The sequence below is a fragment of the Festucalex cinctus genome, chromosome 1 (genome assembly GCF_051991245.1).
Source record: "Festucalex cinctus isolate MCC-2025b chromosome 1, RoL_Fcin_1.0, whole genome shotgun sequence".
In the NCBI taxonomy this organism is placed as follows: domain Eukaryota; kingdom Metazoa; phylum Chordata; class Actinopteri; order Syngnathiformes; family Syngnathidae; genus Festucalex; species Festucalex cinctus.
In genome coordinates, this window is record NC_135411.1 from 2,659,790 (window position 1) to 2,678,306 (window position 18,517).

Below are 18,517 nucleotides of genomic sequence, written 5' to 3' on the forward strand. Positions count from 1 at the left end.
TTGGACAAATCTCATGTCACGAAAATGTTGATTTAATTTTACTTAAAAAATAAATTTAAAAAGCTAATAAAATTATACGTTTAATACTAGATTCATTTGGATAATAAAAAAAAATAGACCTTTAAACTGCACTTGGACGAATAAGAAGAAACATGTTTACTTCCTGTACATACGAGTAGCCCAGTTTATTTTTTTATTTTTTAAATCTCTATTCACTCAATCAGTATACAAACTATTGGGGGGGGTAATACAATCATTGAATACACTATAAACAATTAGAGCATAGAACACGCCAGGGAAGTTAATCATACAAAAGCTAAACCAAATAAAATCAATAGTATAACTGAAAGAAAAGAAAATAGTTTGATACAAAATCATATAAATAAATGATAAGTTTGCAATAGTTATACGTTTTTACAGCTTTTGGACACAGACAACCAGACAATGACAAAAAAATAATTTCTCATGGATACAAAAATAAAAACTAAAAAATAAAGGATGGTTTCTTATGTGTAAATTTAGACTTATAAATGTAAAACTTCGCTAGAATAATCATAAGATTTATCAAATGAAACTGTGAATAGACATTATTATCAAATTCAAACATACCAAAATAATACATGCTTCCAAAGTAAGGAGAAATCTGGATAAATGTGGATTATAATGAATTGTGATTAATGTACCCCAGAATTATGAGTAGCACAGTTTTTTTTTGTTTTTTGTTTTTTTCAAACATCCTTGCTGTTTTACCTCAGACTGTAAATCTGTAAATCCACCCAAGAGTCTCTGGTCTTTTTTTCTTTCTTTTTTTTTTTTAAGCTTTGAGCCAGGAAAAGTTCTAGTCGAGTGCCGGCAAATTCTATGCACTATTGACTACACTTTTTCTTTTCTTGCTCGGCCAAATATCGCTGCCAAAAGTCAGGTGAGTTGTATCCGTAATTGACCTTTCGCAAACTCCACCCCCCCAAACGAGCATTGACCAATCACACATTTAGCAACCGTTGCTATGTAAGCATAGTCCGTCAAGCTTTACTCAGCTCTCGATGACGTCCATAGTCTGATTGATTTTATTTGATGGCTTACGAGACTGCTAACCACCATAAAACTTTACGGAAGAAGAGTGACAACCATTAACAAGCTCCGGACCTCCAAAATGAATGTTGTGATTCTTTCAGAAACAATGAATTATACAAGTTTCCCCCTGTAAACGTCATGTAACATATCATTTATACGCCTTTAAGGCAAGTTGGAAAATGTCCGAAGTCCTCTTGTTTTTAACAAATTTAAATCACCATAAATCATGCTGTCCATGGAACTGAGTGATTAAAAAAAAGGGGTCCTCAAAGTGGACATACCGTCCACCCACTGACGAGATGGTAGGAGCAAGATGGACGCCCTGTGGCCTCAACGGCTTGCACGGGCGTGTAAGGGCTATCTGCTATCCAGTCATATATACAGGTCGGTGTGCTCGTGCTACTCTGTAGTGGTGCCCCCTGCAGTCTACTCTGTGTACCTCAATGGGCCAAATTTTGCATTGACTCGCGATCAGTTGCGTTATTTTTTTGACACACTAATTTGAGCATAATTAATTAACCTAAAATAATGTGTTCAACCGACAGCCTTTTAATATGTAAATAAGGCAAACTACATATGAACGGACATTTACATGTCAACATGACAGATTATAGCCGTCAGTTATAATCTGCAGCCACTTGTCAGGTTGATGTTACGTTTTCAAAACTAATTCATTTTCAAAATAGGCTAAGACACATACAACACACAATACAAGTACACAGATCAATCATTCATTTAGCGGTAGAAATTTCTGCACCATTTTAAACGTCAATTCCTAAATGAGATCATATCAAGCTTCATTCATCAACCGCTTTTCTCACCAGCACACTTGTGCCTCTCAGCGTTGCCCTTTGTTGGGAATCTTTGACCACAAACTGAGCAAGCAAAAGGCTTCTCTCCAGTGTGGGTTCTTGTGTGGATTTTTAAGTATCCCTTGGAAGAAAAATTTTGACCACAAACTGAGCAAGCAAAGGGCTTCTCTCCAGTGTGGGTTCTTGTGTGTGTTTTTAAGTGTACCCTCTGAGCAAAACTTTGACCACAAACCGAGCAAGCAAAGGGCTTCTCTCCAGTGTGGGTTCGCGTGTGAATTTTTAAGTGTCCCTTGGAAGAAAAATTTTGACCACAAACCAAGCAAGCAAAGGGCTTCTCTCCAGTGTGGGTTCTTGTGTGCGTTCTTAAACTTCCCTTCTCAGAGAAACTTTGACCACAAACCAAGCAAGCAAAGGGCTTCTCTCCAGTGTGGGTTCTTGTGTGGACTTTTAAACATATATTCCAAGCAAATTTTCGACCACAAACTGAGCAAGCAAAGGGCTTCTCTCCAGTGTGGTTTCTTGTGTGTATTTTTAAGTATCCCTTGGAAGAAAAATTTTGACCACAAACCAAGCAAGCAAAGGGCTTCTCTCCCGTGTGGATTCGTGTGTGCGTTCTTAAACTTCCCTTCTCAGAGAAACTTTGACCACAAACCAAGCAAGCAAAGGGCTTCTCTCCAGTGTGGGTTCTTGTGTGTCTTTTTAAGCTTCCCTTGAAAGCAAAATTTTGACGACAAACTGAGCAAGCAAAGGGCTTCTCTCCAGTGTGGGTTCTTGTGTGTTTTTTTAAGTGTACCCTCTGAGCAAATTTTCGACCACAAACTGAGCAAGCAAAGGGCTTCTCTCCAGTGTGGGTTCTTGTGTGTCTTTTTAAGCTTCCCTTGAAAGCAAAATTTTGACAACAAACTGAGCAAGCAAAGGGCTTCTCTCCAGTGTGGGTTCTTGTGTGTCTTGTTAAGCTTCCTTTGAAAGCAAAATTTTGACCACAAACTGAGCAAGCAAAAGGCTTCTCTCCAGTGTGGGTTCTTGTGTGTTTTTTTAAGTGTCCCTTCTGAGCAAAATTTTGACCACAAACTGAGCAAGCAATAGGTTTCTCTCCAGTGTGGGTTCTCGTGTGTATTTTTAAGTGTCCCTTGCGAGCAAATTTTCGACCACAAACTGAGCAGACAAAGGGTTTATCACCAGTGTGGCCCATCGCATGATTTCTCAATTGAGACTTGGAACCAAAGGTTTTTCCACACTGAGAACATTTCCACCGTTTGCCATCAGTGTGACATGTCACATCATCGTCACACTGTTCGTCGTCAGCAGTGTGAGGAGCGTGTGACGCGTCTTCACCATCTGACATGAGAGCTAACCGGCTGTCATCATTTGTCATTTGTTGTCTTGACCTGCTGCTTGGAGACTCCGCCCCTTTGTTCTCTTCATATTGTTCATATTGTTCATCTTCAGTCTTCAAATGGACACCAGTCACGGGACACTCTGTGAAGTCCTCCTCCTCTTTAATGTATGGTGGCAGCTGGTCCTCTTTTTTGATGTTGGGAGGCTGTTGCCGCTTCTCTTCTTTAACTTGCAGAGGCTCCAAGTCCTCCTCCTGTTTCACGCCAGGGAACTCTGGCTCCTGCCGCTCAGGAAAAATATATTTTTCACCGACATCTGCGAGACACAAGATACACATGGTTTGGTAAAGTTAATTTATTGTCATGTTATGTATTTTATATTGAAGTTTATCACATGGGCCACATGAGTGAATGAATAACAAATCTATACACAAGTTTTGTTTTTTTTTTACTTTTAAACAATTTTTTTTAAACTCAACAAGTGAGTCACATCCTTTCAGGGCAATTCCCAAATGATTCCACAAATTAACACCTTTAACACATACACACCTTTGCTTAATATTTGTTCTTGTTTTTTTTTTTTTCTTTCTTTTTTATTATAGACATGTGCACCCCTTATCATAAGGACTGTGTCTAATTTGGTGCTAATTTAAACTCAACCAAGTCATAAAATTTCATTGTGTTTAATTTAATAAATAATGGATGTGTTGATTCTGTATATTTGGATTAATTAATAATTCTTATAGCTCTCTTTTGCAATTTGAATACAGAGTTGGTGTTTGTTTTATTTGCATTTGCCCAGATTTCCACACAATAGGTCAGATATTGTAATAATAATGAACTGTATAATGTATATAATGTTCAGGACATCCTTAGTTTTATAGAGTATCCCTCTGATTTTTGACATTTTCCTTTTAACATTTTCTATGTGTGGCTTCCAAAATAATTTATCATCAATAACTACTACAAGGAATTTGTTTTCATACACCCTTTCTATTTCAATTGAATTAACTAGGGCTGAGTTCAAAATATTGATATATCGATATCTTATAGATACGCCTTTTCATATCCCAATATCGATACATAAAGCCATGTATAGATATATCGACCCCAGCCCCAACACACACACACACACACACACACACACAACACACTCAACAGCAAGAAGTTTCTACTATTTGCAGCACTGGTACTTTTGACTGTCTAAAATAGGTGCTGCATGAATTCCTCAAATGAATCGAAAATCGTTGTGAATCATTAATCGAATCGAATCGGACCCTTGCGAATCGAATCGATCCTGGAAATTTGAATCGATACCCAGCCCTAGAATTCACCATAAATTCATCCATCCATCCATCCATCTTCCTCCGCTTATCCGAGGTCGGGTCGCGGGGGCGGCAGCTTTAGGAGGGAAACCCAGACCTCCCTCTCCCCAGCCACTTCAACCAGCTCCTCCGGCGGGATCCCAAGGCGTTCCCAGGCCAGCCGGGAGACATAGTCTCTCCAGCGTGTCCTGGGTCATCTAAGGCGCCTCCCGCCGGTGGGACATGCCCGGAAGACCTCCCCAGGGAGGCGTCCAGGAGGCCTCCGAACCAGATGCCCGAGCCACCTCAGCTGGCTCCTCTCAACGCGGATGAGCAGCGGCTTGACTCCGAGTCCCTCCCGGATGACCGAGCTTCTCACCCTATCTCTAAGGGAGAGCCCGGACACCCTGCGGAGGAAACTCATTTCGGCCGCTTGTATCCGGGATCTCGTTCTTTTGGTCACGACCAGTGGCGCTCCTGCCATTAGGCAGATTAGGCAGATGCTAGGGGCGCTCGTTTACTTTTATCAGTCACGTAAACGTGCGCCTTCTGTTCAAGTAAAGCATGGCTTGCCAGCCAACCACATACATCCTTTCAAATTTGGCTTTGATTGACATCTACGGCTAGCCAATGGTAATCGGGATTGGGGGGGTGACGCGCGCTCCGGAGACGCGCATTAGCCAAATCTACTTCCGCGTTAGATAGTAGTGCACGTTCGCCGGCCGGCACTGACCCAATGACTGAGCAGTGAGCAAACGCCAAACCTGGATCCAGGATGACACAGTTGACATGGTTGGGAATCCTGCGTTCACTGGTCCACTAAACAACGTTCACAAGTGAGTGGCAAACTTTTGTTTTGATTAGTCAAGCCACACAGCACGGCCAAATTGTAGCAATACACAGTATGCGGTTAACAGACCCACGCAGTCACACATACACAACAAATACTTTGGAGCATAAAATTATTTATCACTAAAGCATAGTTGCAGTACAATGTAAGTTGGATTCTCTTTTCTTTTTTTTTTATTGCCAAGTTTGTCACGGTTGATGACTGTCACTAAGTTATAATAATAATAATAATAATAATACAAATAAAAAACAGCACTTTACACATCCTTATGGATTGATATTTTTCACTGAACCCATATGTCGTTTCTGTATATTATCGACATATCTCAACTCAATCTTTTTTTATAAAGCACTTTAAAACATCCATTGCTGCATACAAAGTGCATGGAATAGAAATCAGTCTCGCAGTGGACACAAGTGAAAGAAAATAACACAAAATAAAATTAATTCTAGTAAATATAAGTAGGTAAGTATAAAAGCAAAAAATATATATTAAAAAAATATATATAAGATGTAGGGAAGTGAATAAGTAAATATAACTAGAAATAAAATAACACAAAATACAGAAGGCACCATAAAACACTGAAATGATGCGAAGTTTCATGCTGAGTCAAAGACCAAAGAATAAAGATGTCTGGCAAAAATGAAATGAAATTTTATCTATATCGTACAGCCCTAAATCCAAAAAGCAAATGAAGGCAACTGCTAGCTAATCTCAGATAGAAGGGGCTGGGTCACAGTCATTCCGCCGCTTTTAAGTGATAGAAAATATTTTTGAGCACTTTTGCAGTTGTCACAATGCCACTGTTCAACCTGAACAACATTAGATTTAGGTTGATGAAGTGTGCTCCCCCGAAAAAGCTAATGTCCCCCCCCTGCACTTTCTTTCTGGTGACAGGTCTTAGTTAAAGCCGCAGTGTGTAGCTCACGACCGCCATCTATCGGTCAAACAAGATAATGCAATGATTTTAAGCACACGAACTACGGCGTCCCAGAGAGACCATACTTCGCCAGCCTACCAACAATTTCACCAGAACAGAACGCAAACAACTTCTGGTATTCCCTCGAGTGATGACGTAAGTGAATTGCATTTGTTAGACATACTGTAAAGATCCCTAAATTTGTGATTTAGTCATTTAATTTCAGAATTAATGTGTTTGCCGGCATTGTTAGGAAATACTGTACGTCAGCTAATGCTAACGGCTATCTATGTTCATATTTGTTAGTGCAACTAAACCATGCAACAGAGAACACACAGTTATGTTATATGTTTTATAGACATTTGGACCATCTCAAAAAGGGCGAGGGAGACGACGAGGAAGAGAATGCGGTAGAGAACGCGGTGTCTCGTAACGTACAATTATGTCAGCATGGAAAAATAATTCCATTCGAGCATGCATGTGAATGGCTCAAAACATACCTTTGCTTGGAATATGTGGTATTTAGATTACATCGTTTGCTGATGATTAGTATATCGTACAAAATATGGTGTTAAATGAACTACACATCTGCGACTCGTAAATCTCCCCCCGTCTTGTAACTGCTAACCACTCAAAAAAGTGCTGCTTCCAGAAACATTTGAAACCCTTTACTCAGATATTTCGAATATCAACATTATCTTAATACATATAAATAAAATGACAATAATCAAGAAAAATAGAAAGTCAAAGAAACAGTGACATACAATAGAAAAGAAACAATCGTGTATTCGAAAAGGAGTGAGAAGAAGTCAAACTTATTTACTCCCACCCCTTCTCCTTAAGTAAACTAACTGACATAACTTCCGTCCTTCTCCATACACATAGTACATATAAACACACACCCATAACTTTATTTACCACATAATCAGTTCCACCTTTAAATCTACTGCTTCAACATATTTACATAATAAAGCAGCCATAAAGAAAACCATAAAACTAACAAAAACAAAGAAAGAAACAGTCAACAAACAAGCAAACCAACAAATAAAACACCTAATAAGTGAGCCCTCCTCCCTCATCCTCATATTTCTTAAAAATCCTATGTTTATATAGTATTTTAAATTGTCTCATATTTGTACAATGCTTCAACTCCCCACTAAATCCCTTCAGTAACCTAACCCCGCATACTGATAGACAAAAACTATCTTGTTGTACGAAACCTAGGTTCTTTAAAGTCACAATACCGCCGTAAATTATAACCGTCATTGGAGTTCTTATTAAACAAATGTTGAATATTCTGCGGTAGTAAATTATATTTTGCTTGAAACATTATTTGCGCTGTTTGATACTGTACCATATCATGAAACACAAGTAATTGAGACCTTAAAAATTGTATGATCCTGATAGCCAGCTTTGTGAATAATTCTTAATGCTCTTTTCTGTAGGATATTTATTGAATGTAGTGAGGTTTTGTAATTATTGCCCCAAACTTCAGCACAGTACTGCAAATAAGGAGAGACTAACGAACAATACAGTATGTGGAGGGATTTACTGTCTAACACCCTCTTCGCCTTATTTATTATTGCAATGTTTCTCGAAATTTTACTCTGTATATATTTAATATGTGGTTTCCAGCTAACTTTGTCATCAATAATTACCCCCAAAAACTTGATTTCACGAACCCTCTCAATTTCTACCCCATCTACTATAATCTTCACCTGTGTATTTGTCGTACAATTTCCAAATAACATTTTTGTTTTCCCTAAATTTAATGATAATTTGTTGCTATGAAACCATATTTTTAATTTGTTCATTTCTTCCTGTAATTGTAGCATATTATCCCCTGAGTAAAAAATATTGGTATCATCAGCAAATAACACCGAATGTTGTATCTTAGAAACTACATGCATATCATTTATATACAAAATAAAAAGTTTAGGGCCTAATACTGACCCCTGGGGGACACCACAAACAATATCCAAACATGATGAGGAATAATCACCCAACTTAACAAACTGCTGTCTCCTACTTAAATAACTTTTTATCCACTCAAGCACGATTCCCCTAATACCATATCGTTCTAATTTCTTTATTAATATATGATGGTTAATTGTATCAAATGCCTTCTTGATGTCTATAAATAACCCTGCAGAATATTTCTTGTGATCGATAGCATTTGTAATTAGTTCTATTGCTTCTATTATTGCCAGTGTTGTTGATCTATTAGACCTAAATCCGTACTGGTTTTCAGCAAGGATGTTATATTTTTCCAAAAATGAGTCTAATCTAGGATTGAAGAGTTTTTCCAATATTTTTGAAAATTGGGGTAGTAGAGAAATTGGTCTATAGTTGGTAAAGTAATGCTTGTTCCCAGTTTTATATATTGGTATGACCTTAGCTATCTTCATTTTATCGATTTATCGATATCGATTTTCACCATGTTGAACAATTTGACCTAATAAATATCACTAAGCAACTTAATTAGTTTTGATTGAAGATACAACAGCTTCCTTGTACTTCGATGTGCAGGAATTTACATGGCTTTCACAAATAGACTTGCTCGTGTAATAATGTACTTCATTGGCTCAGTGACTTTCAGTTCATCGTTTGGTACCTCATCTGACATACAATTGTTACCTTCTTGCAGAGACTCGTACAGGAAATGACCATGGAGGAACATGAAGATATCCAAGTCCAGCTGATAGACTGACACCAAGAAATACTTTTTGACACATTGCTGGCACATCAGCACCACCATGATTTCCTGTACCTGGATCCCAGACTGCAGCACCTTGGTGACTTGTGGCAAATAAGTGACACTTCTCCAGATCCTCAAGGACAATACAAAGGTTTTTTTTTACCTGGCATATAATTACTCCATGTCTGACACTGGTTGTTGTAGTTTGTATAACTTGTATATTGTTGTTGTGTGTTAATTTGTACATTTTGAATAACTAAAAAATACTATTTCCTTTGACGTCAACATGCAGTGTTCATTCGACACCTAACCTAACACTGTTTTACATGCCCAGAAATGTAAAACATCAAAAGCCTGGAGAATTATTATAAATGCTTGCAATGACAAGCAATTCTTCATTGGCCAATGAATGTAAGGTACACTACATGAAAATGAATAAATAAAATAAAGTAAAATAAAAGTCTACATGAAATGAACATATTAACTAAAAAAAAAAAATGCTGTTAGAATATAATGAGCTACATGAATTGCAGTTATTCCAGAAATTTACCAATACGCTGTGCATTTCAATATATGGAAAATAGACATACAGGTTTGGGCCAAAAGTAGTGTTACAGAGCAGGTATGTGTTGTACACAGCTAAAATATCTGATTATCTCAATACCATGATGGGTTTATTTTGTTTTTTTTGTGTGTGTGCTGACATTGTCCCCCATTAACATTGCAACATTCCTCAAACTCTCCCGAACACATAGTATGATCTGTAACACTACTTTTCGCCTACTCTATGATGTTATTGGGGCAAAATTAAGGAAGGCTTGTCCATTGATTGTGTGAACAGACTGCAGTAAAAATGAAGTCACTTCAATGTTTGCTGGTTTTATTAAGTTTGACATGCTCCTTGACTGCACAAGTACATGTTATGGAGTGAGGGCATGTTCCCACCAACGATGATATCATATTCTTCAAAGGCTTGCTGAGGAAAGTGAGGGAGGAGTCACTCCATGGCTTCAGACACCTGGTCAGCAGGTCCTGTGTAAAACAAGTGGTGCTTGTACATGTGACCATTCCGTATTGCTTCACACAAAAAGTTCATGTAGTGTGCAATGCCGTCCATATGTAAATGACATACCAAGACGTCGGCTGACTTCAGTTTGTTGCAGCTCAGATATGGTAGGTGGAGATACTGGTGGTACAACACCGAAGCCTTCTGGGGTCCTCCATTCAAGTGTCCTCATTCGGGGCATTCCAATTTGGCTGCTGACTCTCCCCTTGATATTTTTTTTTCTTGCAGGTCGGTGATGTATTTAAACAGTGCATGAATGCTTGTATACATCAGAATATGGTTCTGGAAGCCCTCAAGTTTGGCTGTTGATCTAGCATGACACAAACAAAAACAAAATAAAAATAAAAAATAAAATAATTGATGATACTACTATATGTTACCAACTTTCCAACAAAGCCCCCAAAATAGAGGTAAGATCTTTAGTTTTGGGGCCCAAAACATTGTATTAGCTAGATAAAAGTAACTTGACTGCATACTGCATCGAATATGCAAAGGCTGCTTGCTTGTCGAGTTTCCGCGGAAAACGTAGCAGCCTGTAAATTCTTGTGCACCCAATTACACAATGGACCAGTACACACTTGAGTGAGAGAGTTCAGACTCTAACAGTGCTTACGGTACAGCCAGCATTTAAGTCCAGAAAGTTATTCCCTGCCGAAAATTAATTTCGAGAACACTATTTTCACCAACCACAACGAAAATAATAATTTTCAACTCTTCCACTGATGCAGTATGCTTTAGATTCTCCATTGAAGTTATGGGCAAATATACCTCCGAAATCACAGTTACATTACATTACACAATAACTTGCGCATTTACTCTGAATATAACGTGCCAGCGGGAATCTTTTTTTTTTTCCAAAGCAATAAAGTAGCTACATAACGAAATCGTTTGAGTGGTGCGGAGTTGCTAATCAACAGCTATAGTGATCGTAAAACAATGGTACGAACATCGTATTAATTAGTACGGTGCATACTTTTTCTCTCGCTCTCAAAACGTAAACACAAATGTACTCTTACTTACCGGTCAAGTAGAAAGCAGTCGAAGGCACCGGCACGTCCCAAACCAAGTCTGTTCCTCATTTCTCTCCATCTGGCAAATGCGGCTACAATATAAACTCTTGTTTTGTCGCGCTGAAATAAAATAAATTCCCAAAGCAATTGTGATGCTTGATAATGCTCTCTTCGGGGACCGGAAACTCTTCTTCTTCGTTCACATGCGGTCGCCATACAAACCGGAAGTGCGTCTGCAAAGGCGTTCCAAAAACGCGTTAAGAAATGGAGCGCTGAAATTTGTCTTTGACGGCACCCGTAGCAGAAAGATGGCGGCGAAACATGGCGGACACTAGCAGGCGCGGCGCGGTCATGTAAAATAATTAGTGATTTATGACTTACCGTTATATTTAAAAAAAGTAAGTTTATGCGATACAACATATCTTTTTACTTACTACTAACACAAACATTTGTTTTTTTTAATGAATGACTTTTTATTTCACCACGAGATGCCACTGTATAATACTGAGTGTACCTTTAAAGCTACATGCCAATTGTTCTGTTTAAGCACACAATATCATTGTTTGTTGAAATACAGAATTTATTGCTTATTTTCTATTTTTACCGTGTTACCGAAATGGCATCGAGAACCGTGGAATTTCAGTGGTATCGGTCTCGACTACTAAATTTCTGGTATCGTGACATTCCTACATTCCACACAGTTAACTAGTTAACCGTATAATTTCATGCAGGGATATAGCAGCAATACTGTCACGTTACATGAAGTTATGGTGAATATTTATGAATGAAGAAAGCTATCAAGTTTTATACTCGAGTAAATTGTGTTTTGCCATTCAGTGACGTCACATTATAGTCCAAGCTGTTTCATGCTGTGACGTGAAAATTGAACATGTTGCTCTGCTCAATCCAATTCTCATCTGAGAAATGCACCAAACCTACTGAAGAAAAAAACTAACTGTGTATCGTAACAAAGTGACCCGGTGAAGAGTCATTACAGAAATAAAAAGGTACATATGGTTGAAAAGTGTCGACGAAACAAGTGACAAACCTGCTCTGTTCAACACAACTCGAGGCTGCTTGTAAACGGCGTCCAGCAGTTGACGTTGTCGCTCGTTGTCCTCCTGTGCTCCACAAAGCTCCTCTTCGTCCTTGACTTTCGCCATTGTGAACATCTTCACACGATATTCACGACACTTTACGCTCACGATTGACGTCTGCTGAGCCAATTTGTCGATAGCAAACGCGTCTCGTTTTTTGGCGCCTAGCAAGCTAAGCTAAACTAAGCTAAGCTAAACGCAAGCTAAGCTAAGCTAAGCTAAGCTAAGCTAAGCTAAACTAAGCTAAGACAAAATAAAGAGGGCCGAGAGATACGATTGAACCAGACACGAAACGTAGCAATTATGTTTGACTTCAATAAAGTAGTGACGGGGCAAAGTGTCGATATATCAGTTCGTTCCGTACGAATTCGTGTTGAATTATTTTTATAGTGAAGCCGAGCGTAAACGCGTCGTGCCTGGACTGAAGTAGCTCTTCTGCTACCACGTGAAATCTACGGCAATTACAGTTGGACAAATCTCATGTCACGAAAATGTTAATATTTAATTTTACTTAAAAAAATAAATTAAAAAAATCATAAAATTATACGTTTAATTCTAGATTCATTTGGATATTAAAAATAAATAGACCTTTAAACTGCACTCGGACGAATAAGAATAAACACGTTTACTTCCTGTACATACGAGTAGCCCAGTTTAGTTTTTATTTTTTTAAATCTCTATTCACTCAATCAGTATACAAACTATTGGGGGGGAAATAATAAAATCATTGTATACACTATAAACAATTAGAACATAGAACACGCCAGGGAAGTTAAAACATACAAAAGCTAAACCAAATAAAATCAATAGTATAACTGAAAGAAAAGAAAATAGTTTGATACAAAATCATATAAATAAATGATAAGTTTGCAATAGTTATACGTTTTTACAGCTTTTGGACACAGACAACCAGACAATGACAAAAAATAATTTCTCATGGATACAAAAATAAAAACTAAAAAATAAAGGATGGTTTCTTATGTGTAAATTTAGACTTATAAATGTAAAACTTCGCTAGAATAATCATAAGATTTATCAAATGAAACTGTGAATAGACATTATTATCAAATTCAAACATACCAAAATAATACATGCTTCCAAAGTAAGGAGAAATCTGGATAAATGTGGATTATAATGAATTGTGATTAATGTACCCCAGAATTATTAGTAGCACAGTTTTTGTTTTTTGTTTTTAAACATCCTTTCTGTTTTACCTCAGACTGTAAATCTATAAATCCACCCAAGAGTCTCTGGTCTTTTTTTCTTTCTTTTTTTTTTTTTTAAGCTTTGAGCCAGGAAAAGTTCTAGTCGAGTGCCGGCAAATTCTATGCACTATTGACTACACTTTTTCTTTTCTTGCTCGGCCGAATATCGCTGCCAAAAGTCAGGTGAGTTGTATCCGTAATTGACCTTTCGCAAACTCCGCCCCCCCAAACGAGCATTGACCAATCACACATTTAGCAACCGTTGCTATGTAAGCATAGTCCGTCAAGCTTTACTCAGCTCTCGATGACGTCCATAGTCTGATTGATTTTATTTGATGGCTTACGAGACTGCTAACCAACATAAAACTTTACGGAAGAAGAGTGACAACCATTAACAAGCTCCGGACCTCCAAAATGATGAAGCGGTGTGCCTACGGAGTATGTAAATCGGACTGTGCTAAGGTAAGACTATGCTAACTCTATCGGGCTAACTAGCTAGCTGTAGTGTAGTTTGCTTTCGGGGCAATAACAAAACGATATCAAAGTTATTGTCGTTACTATTAATGAATAAAATATATTACTAGAATGTCATTGCCATCTAAGTTAAGCTTGTTCAGTCAGTGGTTAATGTTAGTTTAATGTCTTCTGTTAGCTTTTGCATTCGTCTAAATGTTGCGAGCTAACGTTAACACAAAGCTTCGTCAAGTTTGGCAAACTTAAGCGTCCTAATAAGTGCCCCGAGCTTATCTTGTTTTCATTTTTCATGCAGCATTTTGTGAACGGACACCCGTCTCCGGAGTATCCCAACCAGCCATATAACCTTAAAGGAGTTGGTTACAATCAAAAAATATTGATTTCCCCCTGACAGAAGCGTCGATTTTGTTTGGTGTATTTCAGGAAGACAAGAATCTCGAATTTGTTTTCAATGTTTTGTTGCTTTTAGGGAAATTCTTTATTCACAAATGAAGATATTAAAAAAAAAAACAAAAAACAACGTCTACTTCACTGGAAAAATGACTTTATATTGTTTTTTACATCTTTGAAATTGGTCATGGACAGTAAAGCCCCTCATTGAGTTTCTTTATTGGAATGATTTGATTTATTATAGTCCTCTTTCAAGTACAATTTCTGTTGAATTTTATTTTTCTTTTCTCTTCCTTTCTTTTATTTTAAATGTTCAATAATGTTTATGCTCCGTCTGTGTCAAGTAATTTGTCAGTTGATGATACAAATGTGCCTTGTTTGTATATAAGTGCTCACTAAAAAAAAAAAAAAAAAAAAAAAAAAGTGTCAAGTCACCGACAGATGTCGCCATTTTTCCCCCTGGAAATTGAACCACGCGACGGTGCATTTTATTTCAGACGCGATTTGATATATTAAAACCCCATCATCTCAAGAAACATATCTTGGATTTGCTGTTTTTTTAAATAATTATTTCAACACTTCAAAATGAAGCCGTGGCCGACCGGCTCCCTGTCGGCACTTTTTTTTTTTTGCTGTTGCTGCTACTTTTATGTTATTTTATTTCTATACTTTTTTTTTTCTTTTAGTATTTTATTTGCGTGTATACTTATCTACAGGGTGACCCAAAAAGATGCGTAGCCATATTTTCTTGGATAAAAAATGCATTTTTTACCGAATGTCTTTTGTGTTGCAGGACGTGAAAGGTGAACCTATGGATGATCATTTGCAGCTCTAGTTGCCCTGAAAATGTCTTGGACAAATCAGCAGAAGATATTCTCCCTGGAGACCGATTTTGCGACAAAATTTTGCGACAGAGTGTACAGATTCCGTTTCCATTGTCGCAACTTTCCATCCAAATCAACGATTGTTAGTTGGATGAAGAAGTTCAGAGTTCAGTTCTGAGAAGCAAACGTTCTCAAGAAAGTTTTCATCATTTTCAAGCACATTACAGAAGCATTCACACATTGTTACTGGCTTTTCCAGTGAATTTTTGCTTGATTTGGATCTTGTATGGGTGTAGGTGCAGATTAGACGTAAGAACACGCCGCAGTGATTCCGAGTTCTTGGCTGCGTCCTACTGAGTCCCTCACTGCAGCAATGTTTTCTCCTGTCCTTGCACTCTTCTTCCTGCATTCCTGAATAAGTTCCCCCTGTGGCTTTAGAACATAGGCCCACTACAGTCCCATGCTCTCTGAACTTCTTCATCCAACTAACAATCGTTGATTTGGATGGAAAGTTGCGACAATGGAAACTCAATCTGTACACTCTGGTATGATTTTGTCGCAACATCGGTCTCCAGGGAGAATATCTTCTGCTGATTTGTCCAAGACATTTTCAGGGCAACTATAGCTGCAAATGATCATCCATAGGTTCACCTTTCACGTCCCGCAACAGAAAAGACATTCGGTAAAAAATGCATTTTTTATCCAAGAAAATATGGCTACGCATCTTTTTGGGTCACCCTGTACTTATATTTACTCTAATTAATTTTATTTTGTGTTATTTTGTTTCACTTGTGTCTACTAAAAGACTAATTTCTATTCCATGCACAGCACTTTGTATGCAGCAATGGATGTTTTAAAGTGATTTAGAAATAAGGTTGAGTGATGTCGATGATATACAGAAACAACATATGGGTTCAGTGAAAAACTAAGCAGAATATCAATCCAAAAGGATGTGTAAAGTGCTGTTTTTTTTTATTAGAACTTAGTGACAGTCATCAACATGAACAAACTTGGCAATAAAAAAAGAGAATTCAACTCACATTGTACTGCAACTTCTTTAGTGATAAATAATTTTATGCTCCAAAGTATTTGTTGTGTATGTGTGACTGCTTGGGTCTTGTCACGTTTCAGTTTGTTTGGGTTTTTGTTTTATTTTGGTGAGTGTTGGTTGTTGGTGTTCCTGTCTTCTTCCCCAGTCTCGTTATGTTAACCTTGTCCACCTGCTTGCCACGTCTTCTACGCCAAGTTTGCCACGTCTTCTACGCCAAGTCTTCAACGTCAGCCACGCCAAGTCTTCAACGTCAGCCACGCCAAGTCTTCAACGTCAGCCACGCCAAGTCTTCAACGTCAGCCACGCCAAGTCTTCAACGTCAGCCACGCCAAGTCTTCAACGTCAGCCACGCCAAGTCTTCAAAGTCTGCCACGCCAAGTCTTCAAAGTCAGCCACGCCAAGTCTTCAACGTCTGCCACGCCAAGTCTTCAACGTCTGCCACGCCAAGTCTTCAAAGTCTGCCACGCCAAGTCTTCAAAGTCTGCCACGCCAAGTCTTCAAAGTCTGCCACGCCAAGTCTTCAAAGTCTGCCACGCCAAGTCTTCAAAGTCTGCCACGCCAAGTCTTCAAAGTCAGCCACGCCAAGTCTTCAAAGTCAGCCACGCCAAGTCTTCAAAGTCAGCCACGCCAAGTCGTCAAAGTCAGCCACGCCAAGTCGTCAAAGTCAGCCACGCCAAGTCGTCAAAGTCAGCCACGCCAAGTCGTCAAAGTCAGCCACGCCAAGTCGTCAAAGTCAGCCACGCCAAGTCTTCGCCATGATCTGGGTCCACGTCCAGCCCAGTCTTCTCCCCTTCAGTCTCGTCCAGTCCTTCCCCGCCATAGTCAATAAAGTTCATTACCTCATCTTACCAGTCTGTCTTCCCGCCTGTTTCCAACGCTTTTGGGTCCATCCACTACACCTTCGTGACAGAATGCTCCCACCAACCTGGACCCAGCGGAGGTTCCAAGTCCCCGTTCCGGCTCCGCGCCGGATTCAAGACCCCGTTCCGGCTCCCGGCCGGATTCAAGTCCCCGTTCCGGCTCCGCGCCGGATTCAAGTCCCCGTTCCGGCTCCGCGCCGGATTCAAGTCCCCGTTCCGGCTCCGCGCCGGATTCAAGTCCCCGTTCCGGCTCTGCGCCGGATTCAAGTCCCCGTTCCGGCTCCGCGCCGTATTCAGGACCCCGTTCCGACTCCGCGCCGGCCTCAGGACCCCGTTCCGGCTCCGCGCCGGCCTCAGGACCCCGTTCCGGCTCCGCGCCGGCCTCAGGACCCCGTTCCGGCTCTGCGCCGGCCTCAGGACCCCGTTCCGGCTCTGCGCCGGCCTCAGGACCCTGTTCCGGCGCCGCGCCGGCCTCAGGACCCCGTTCCGGCGCCCCGCCGGCTCCAGGTCCTCGTCCCGGCACCTCGGCAGCCCATGAATGCCACGCCTGTGCCGCTGCTGCCGCTTCAGCCCCTGGCCTCTTTGCCTGTGCCGCTGCTGCCGCTTCAGCCCCTGGCCACTTCGTCGCTGCCGGCCCCGGATGCAACGCCTGTGCCGCTGCCGCCGCAGCCCCTGGCCGCTTCGCCTGTGCCGCTGCCGCCGCAGCCCCAGGCCGCTTCGCCTGTGCCGCTGCCGCCGCAGCCCCTGGCCGCTTCGCCTGTGCCGCTGCCGCCGCAGCCCCTGGCCGCTTCGCCTGTGCCGCTGCCGCCGCAGCCCCTGGCCGCTTCGCCTGTGCCGCGGCAGCCGCAGCCCATGGCCGCTTCGCCTGTGCCGCTGCCTCCGCTGCCCCTGGCCGCTACGCCTGTGCCGCCTAAGCCCCTGACGTCTCAGGTCCCCTTGTCGCGGCCAATTGGCATCTCAAGTCCCCTCGTCACGGCAGAGTTGCCGCCTTCTCCAGTTTCCTCATCTTTGCCCCAGCCAAAGTCCCCAGCTTCCTCGTCTCTTCTCCAGCCAGAGTCCCCAGCTTCCTCATCTACGCCCCTGCCAAAGTCTCTGGTCTTGGAATCCGCCCCGGACAGCGCGGTAATGGCGGCCGACCCGGGACCCAGCGCCAGGTGGCGCAAGAGAAGGGCCCACCGCGGGAACCGGCCCTTGGCGGCGCCACCCCTGTTTTCGCCCCATGAGCCCGCAATAATGCCGCCTCCTGGGCCGCCCCCCGATCCAGAATTTATGGAATTTTGTAAGGCTGTTTTTCACCCCTTAATTGATTCATATTCGTACCCTGATTAGGGGCAGGGTTTAGCTCCCTTCCCGTCCCCGCCCTCCCCGTTTTGGCTTGTTTTTGTTTTAGGCACGTCTGGGAGCCGTCCCTTGGTGGGGGGGTACTGTCACGTTTCAGTTTGTTTGGGTTTTTGTTTTATTTTGGTGAGTGTTGGTTGTTGGTGTTCCTGTCTTCTTCCCCAGTCTCGTTATGTTAACCTTGTCCACCTGCTTGTGTCTTCCCTTC

General features: G+C 40.8%; 1 protein-coding gene across 2 annotated transcripts in view; it reads right to left on the reverse strand.

Annotated features, from left to right (window-relative positions):
• Positions 1–179: 179 nt before the first annotated feature.
• Positions 180–18,517, reverse strand: part of LOC144007179 (uncharacterized) — a 337,746-nt gene continuing 319,408 nt past the window's right edge. The window contains exons 1-2 of one of the 2 annotated variants that reach the window (XM_077506576.1): positions 12,119–12,785; positions 180–3,539 (exon numbers count right to left, since the gene is read on the reverse strand). In XM_077506576.1, the coding sequence (XP_077362702.1) occupies positions 1,879–3,539; positions 12,119–12,242 (1,785 nt within the window). In that variant the 5' untranslated portion in view covers positions 12,243–12,785 and the 3' untranslated portion in view covers positions 180–1,878. Of the gene's footprint in view, positions 3,540–12,118; positions 12,786–18,517 lie in introns of those variants that run through there. The other variant, XM_077506584.1, reaches the window with a different exon arrangement.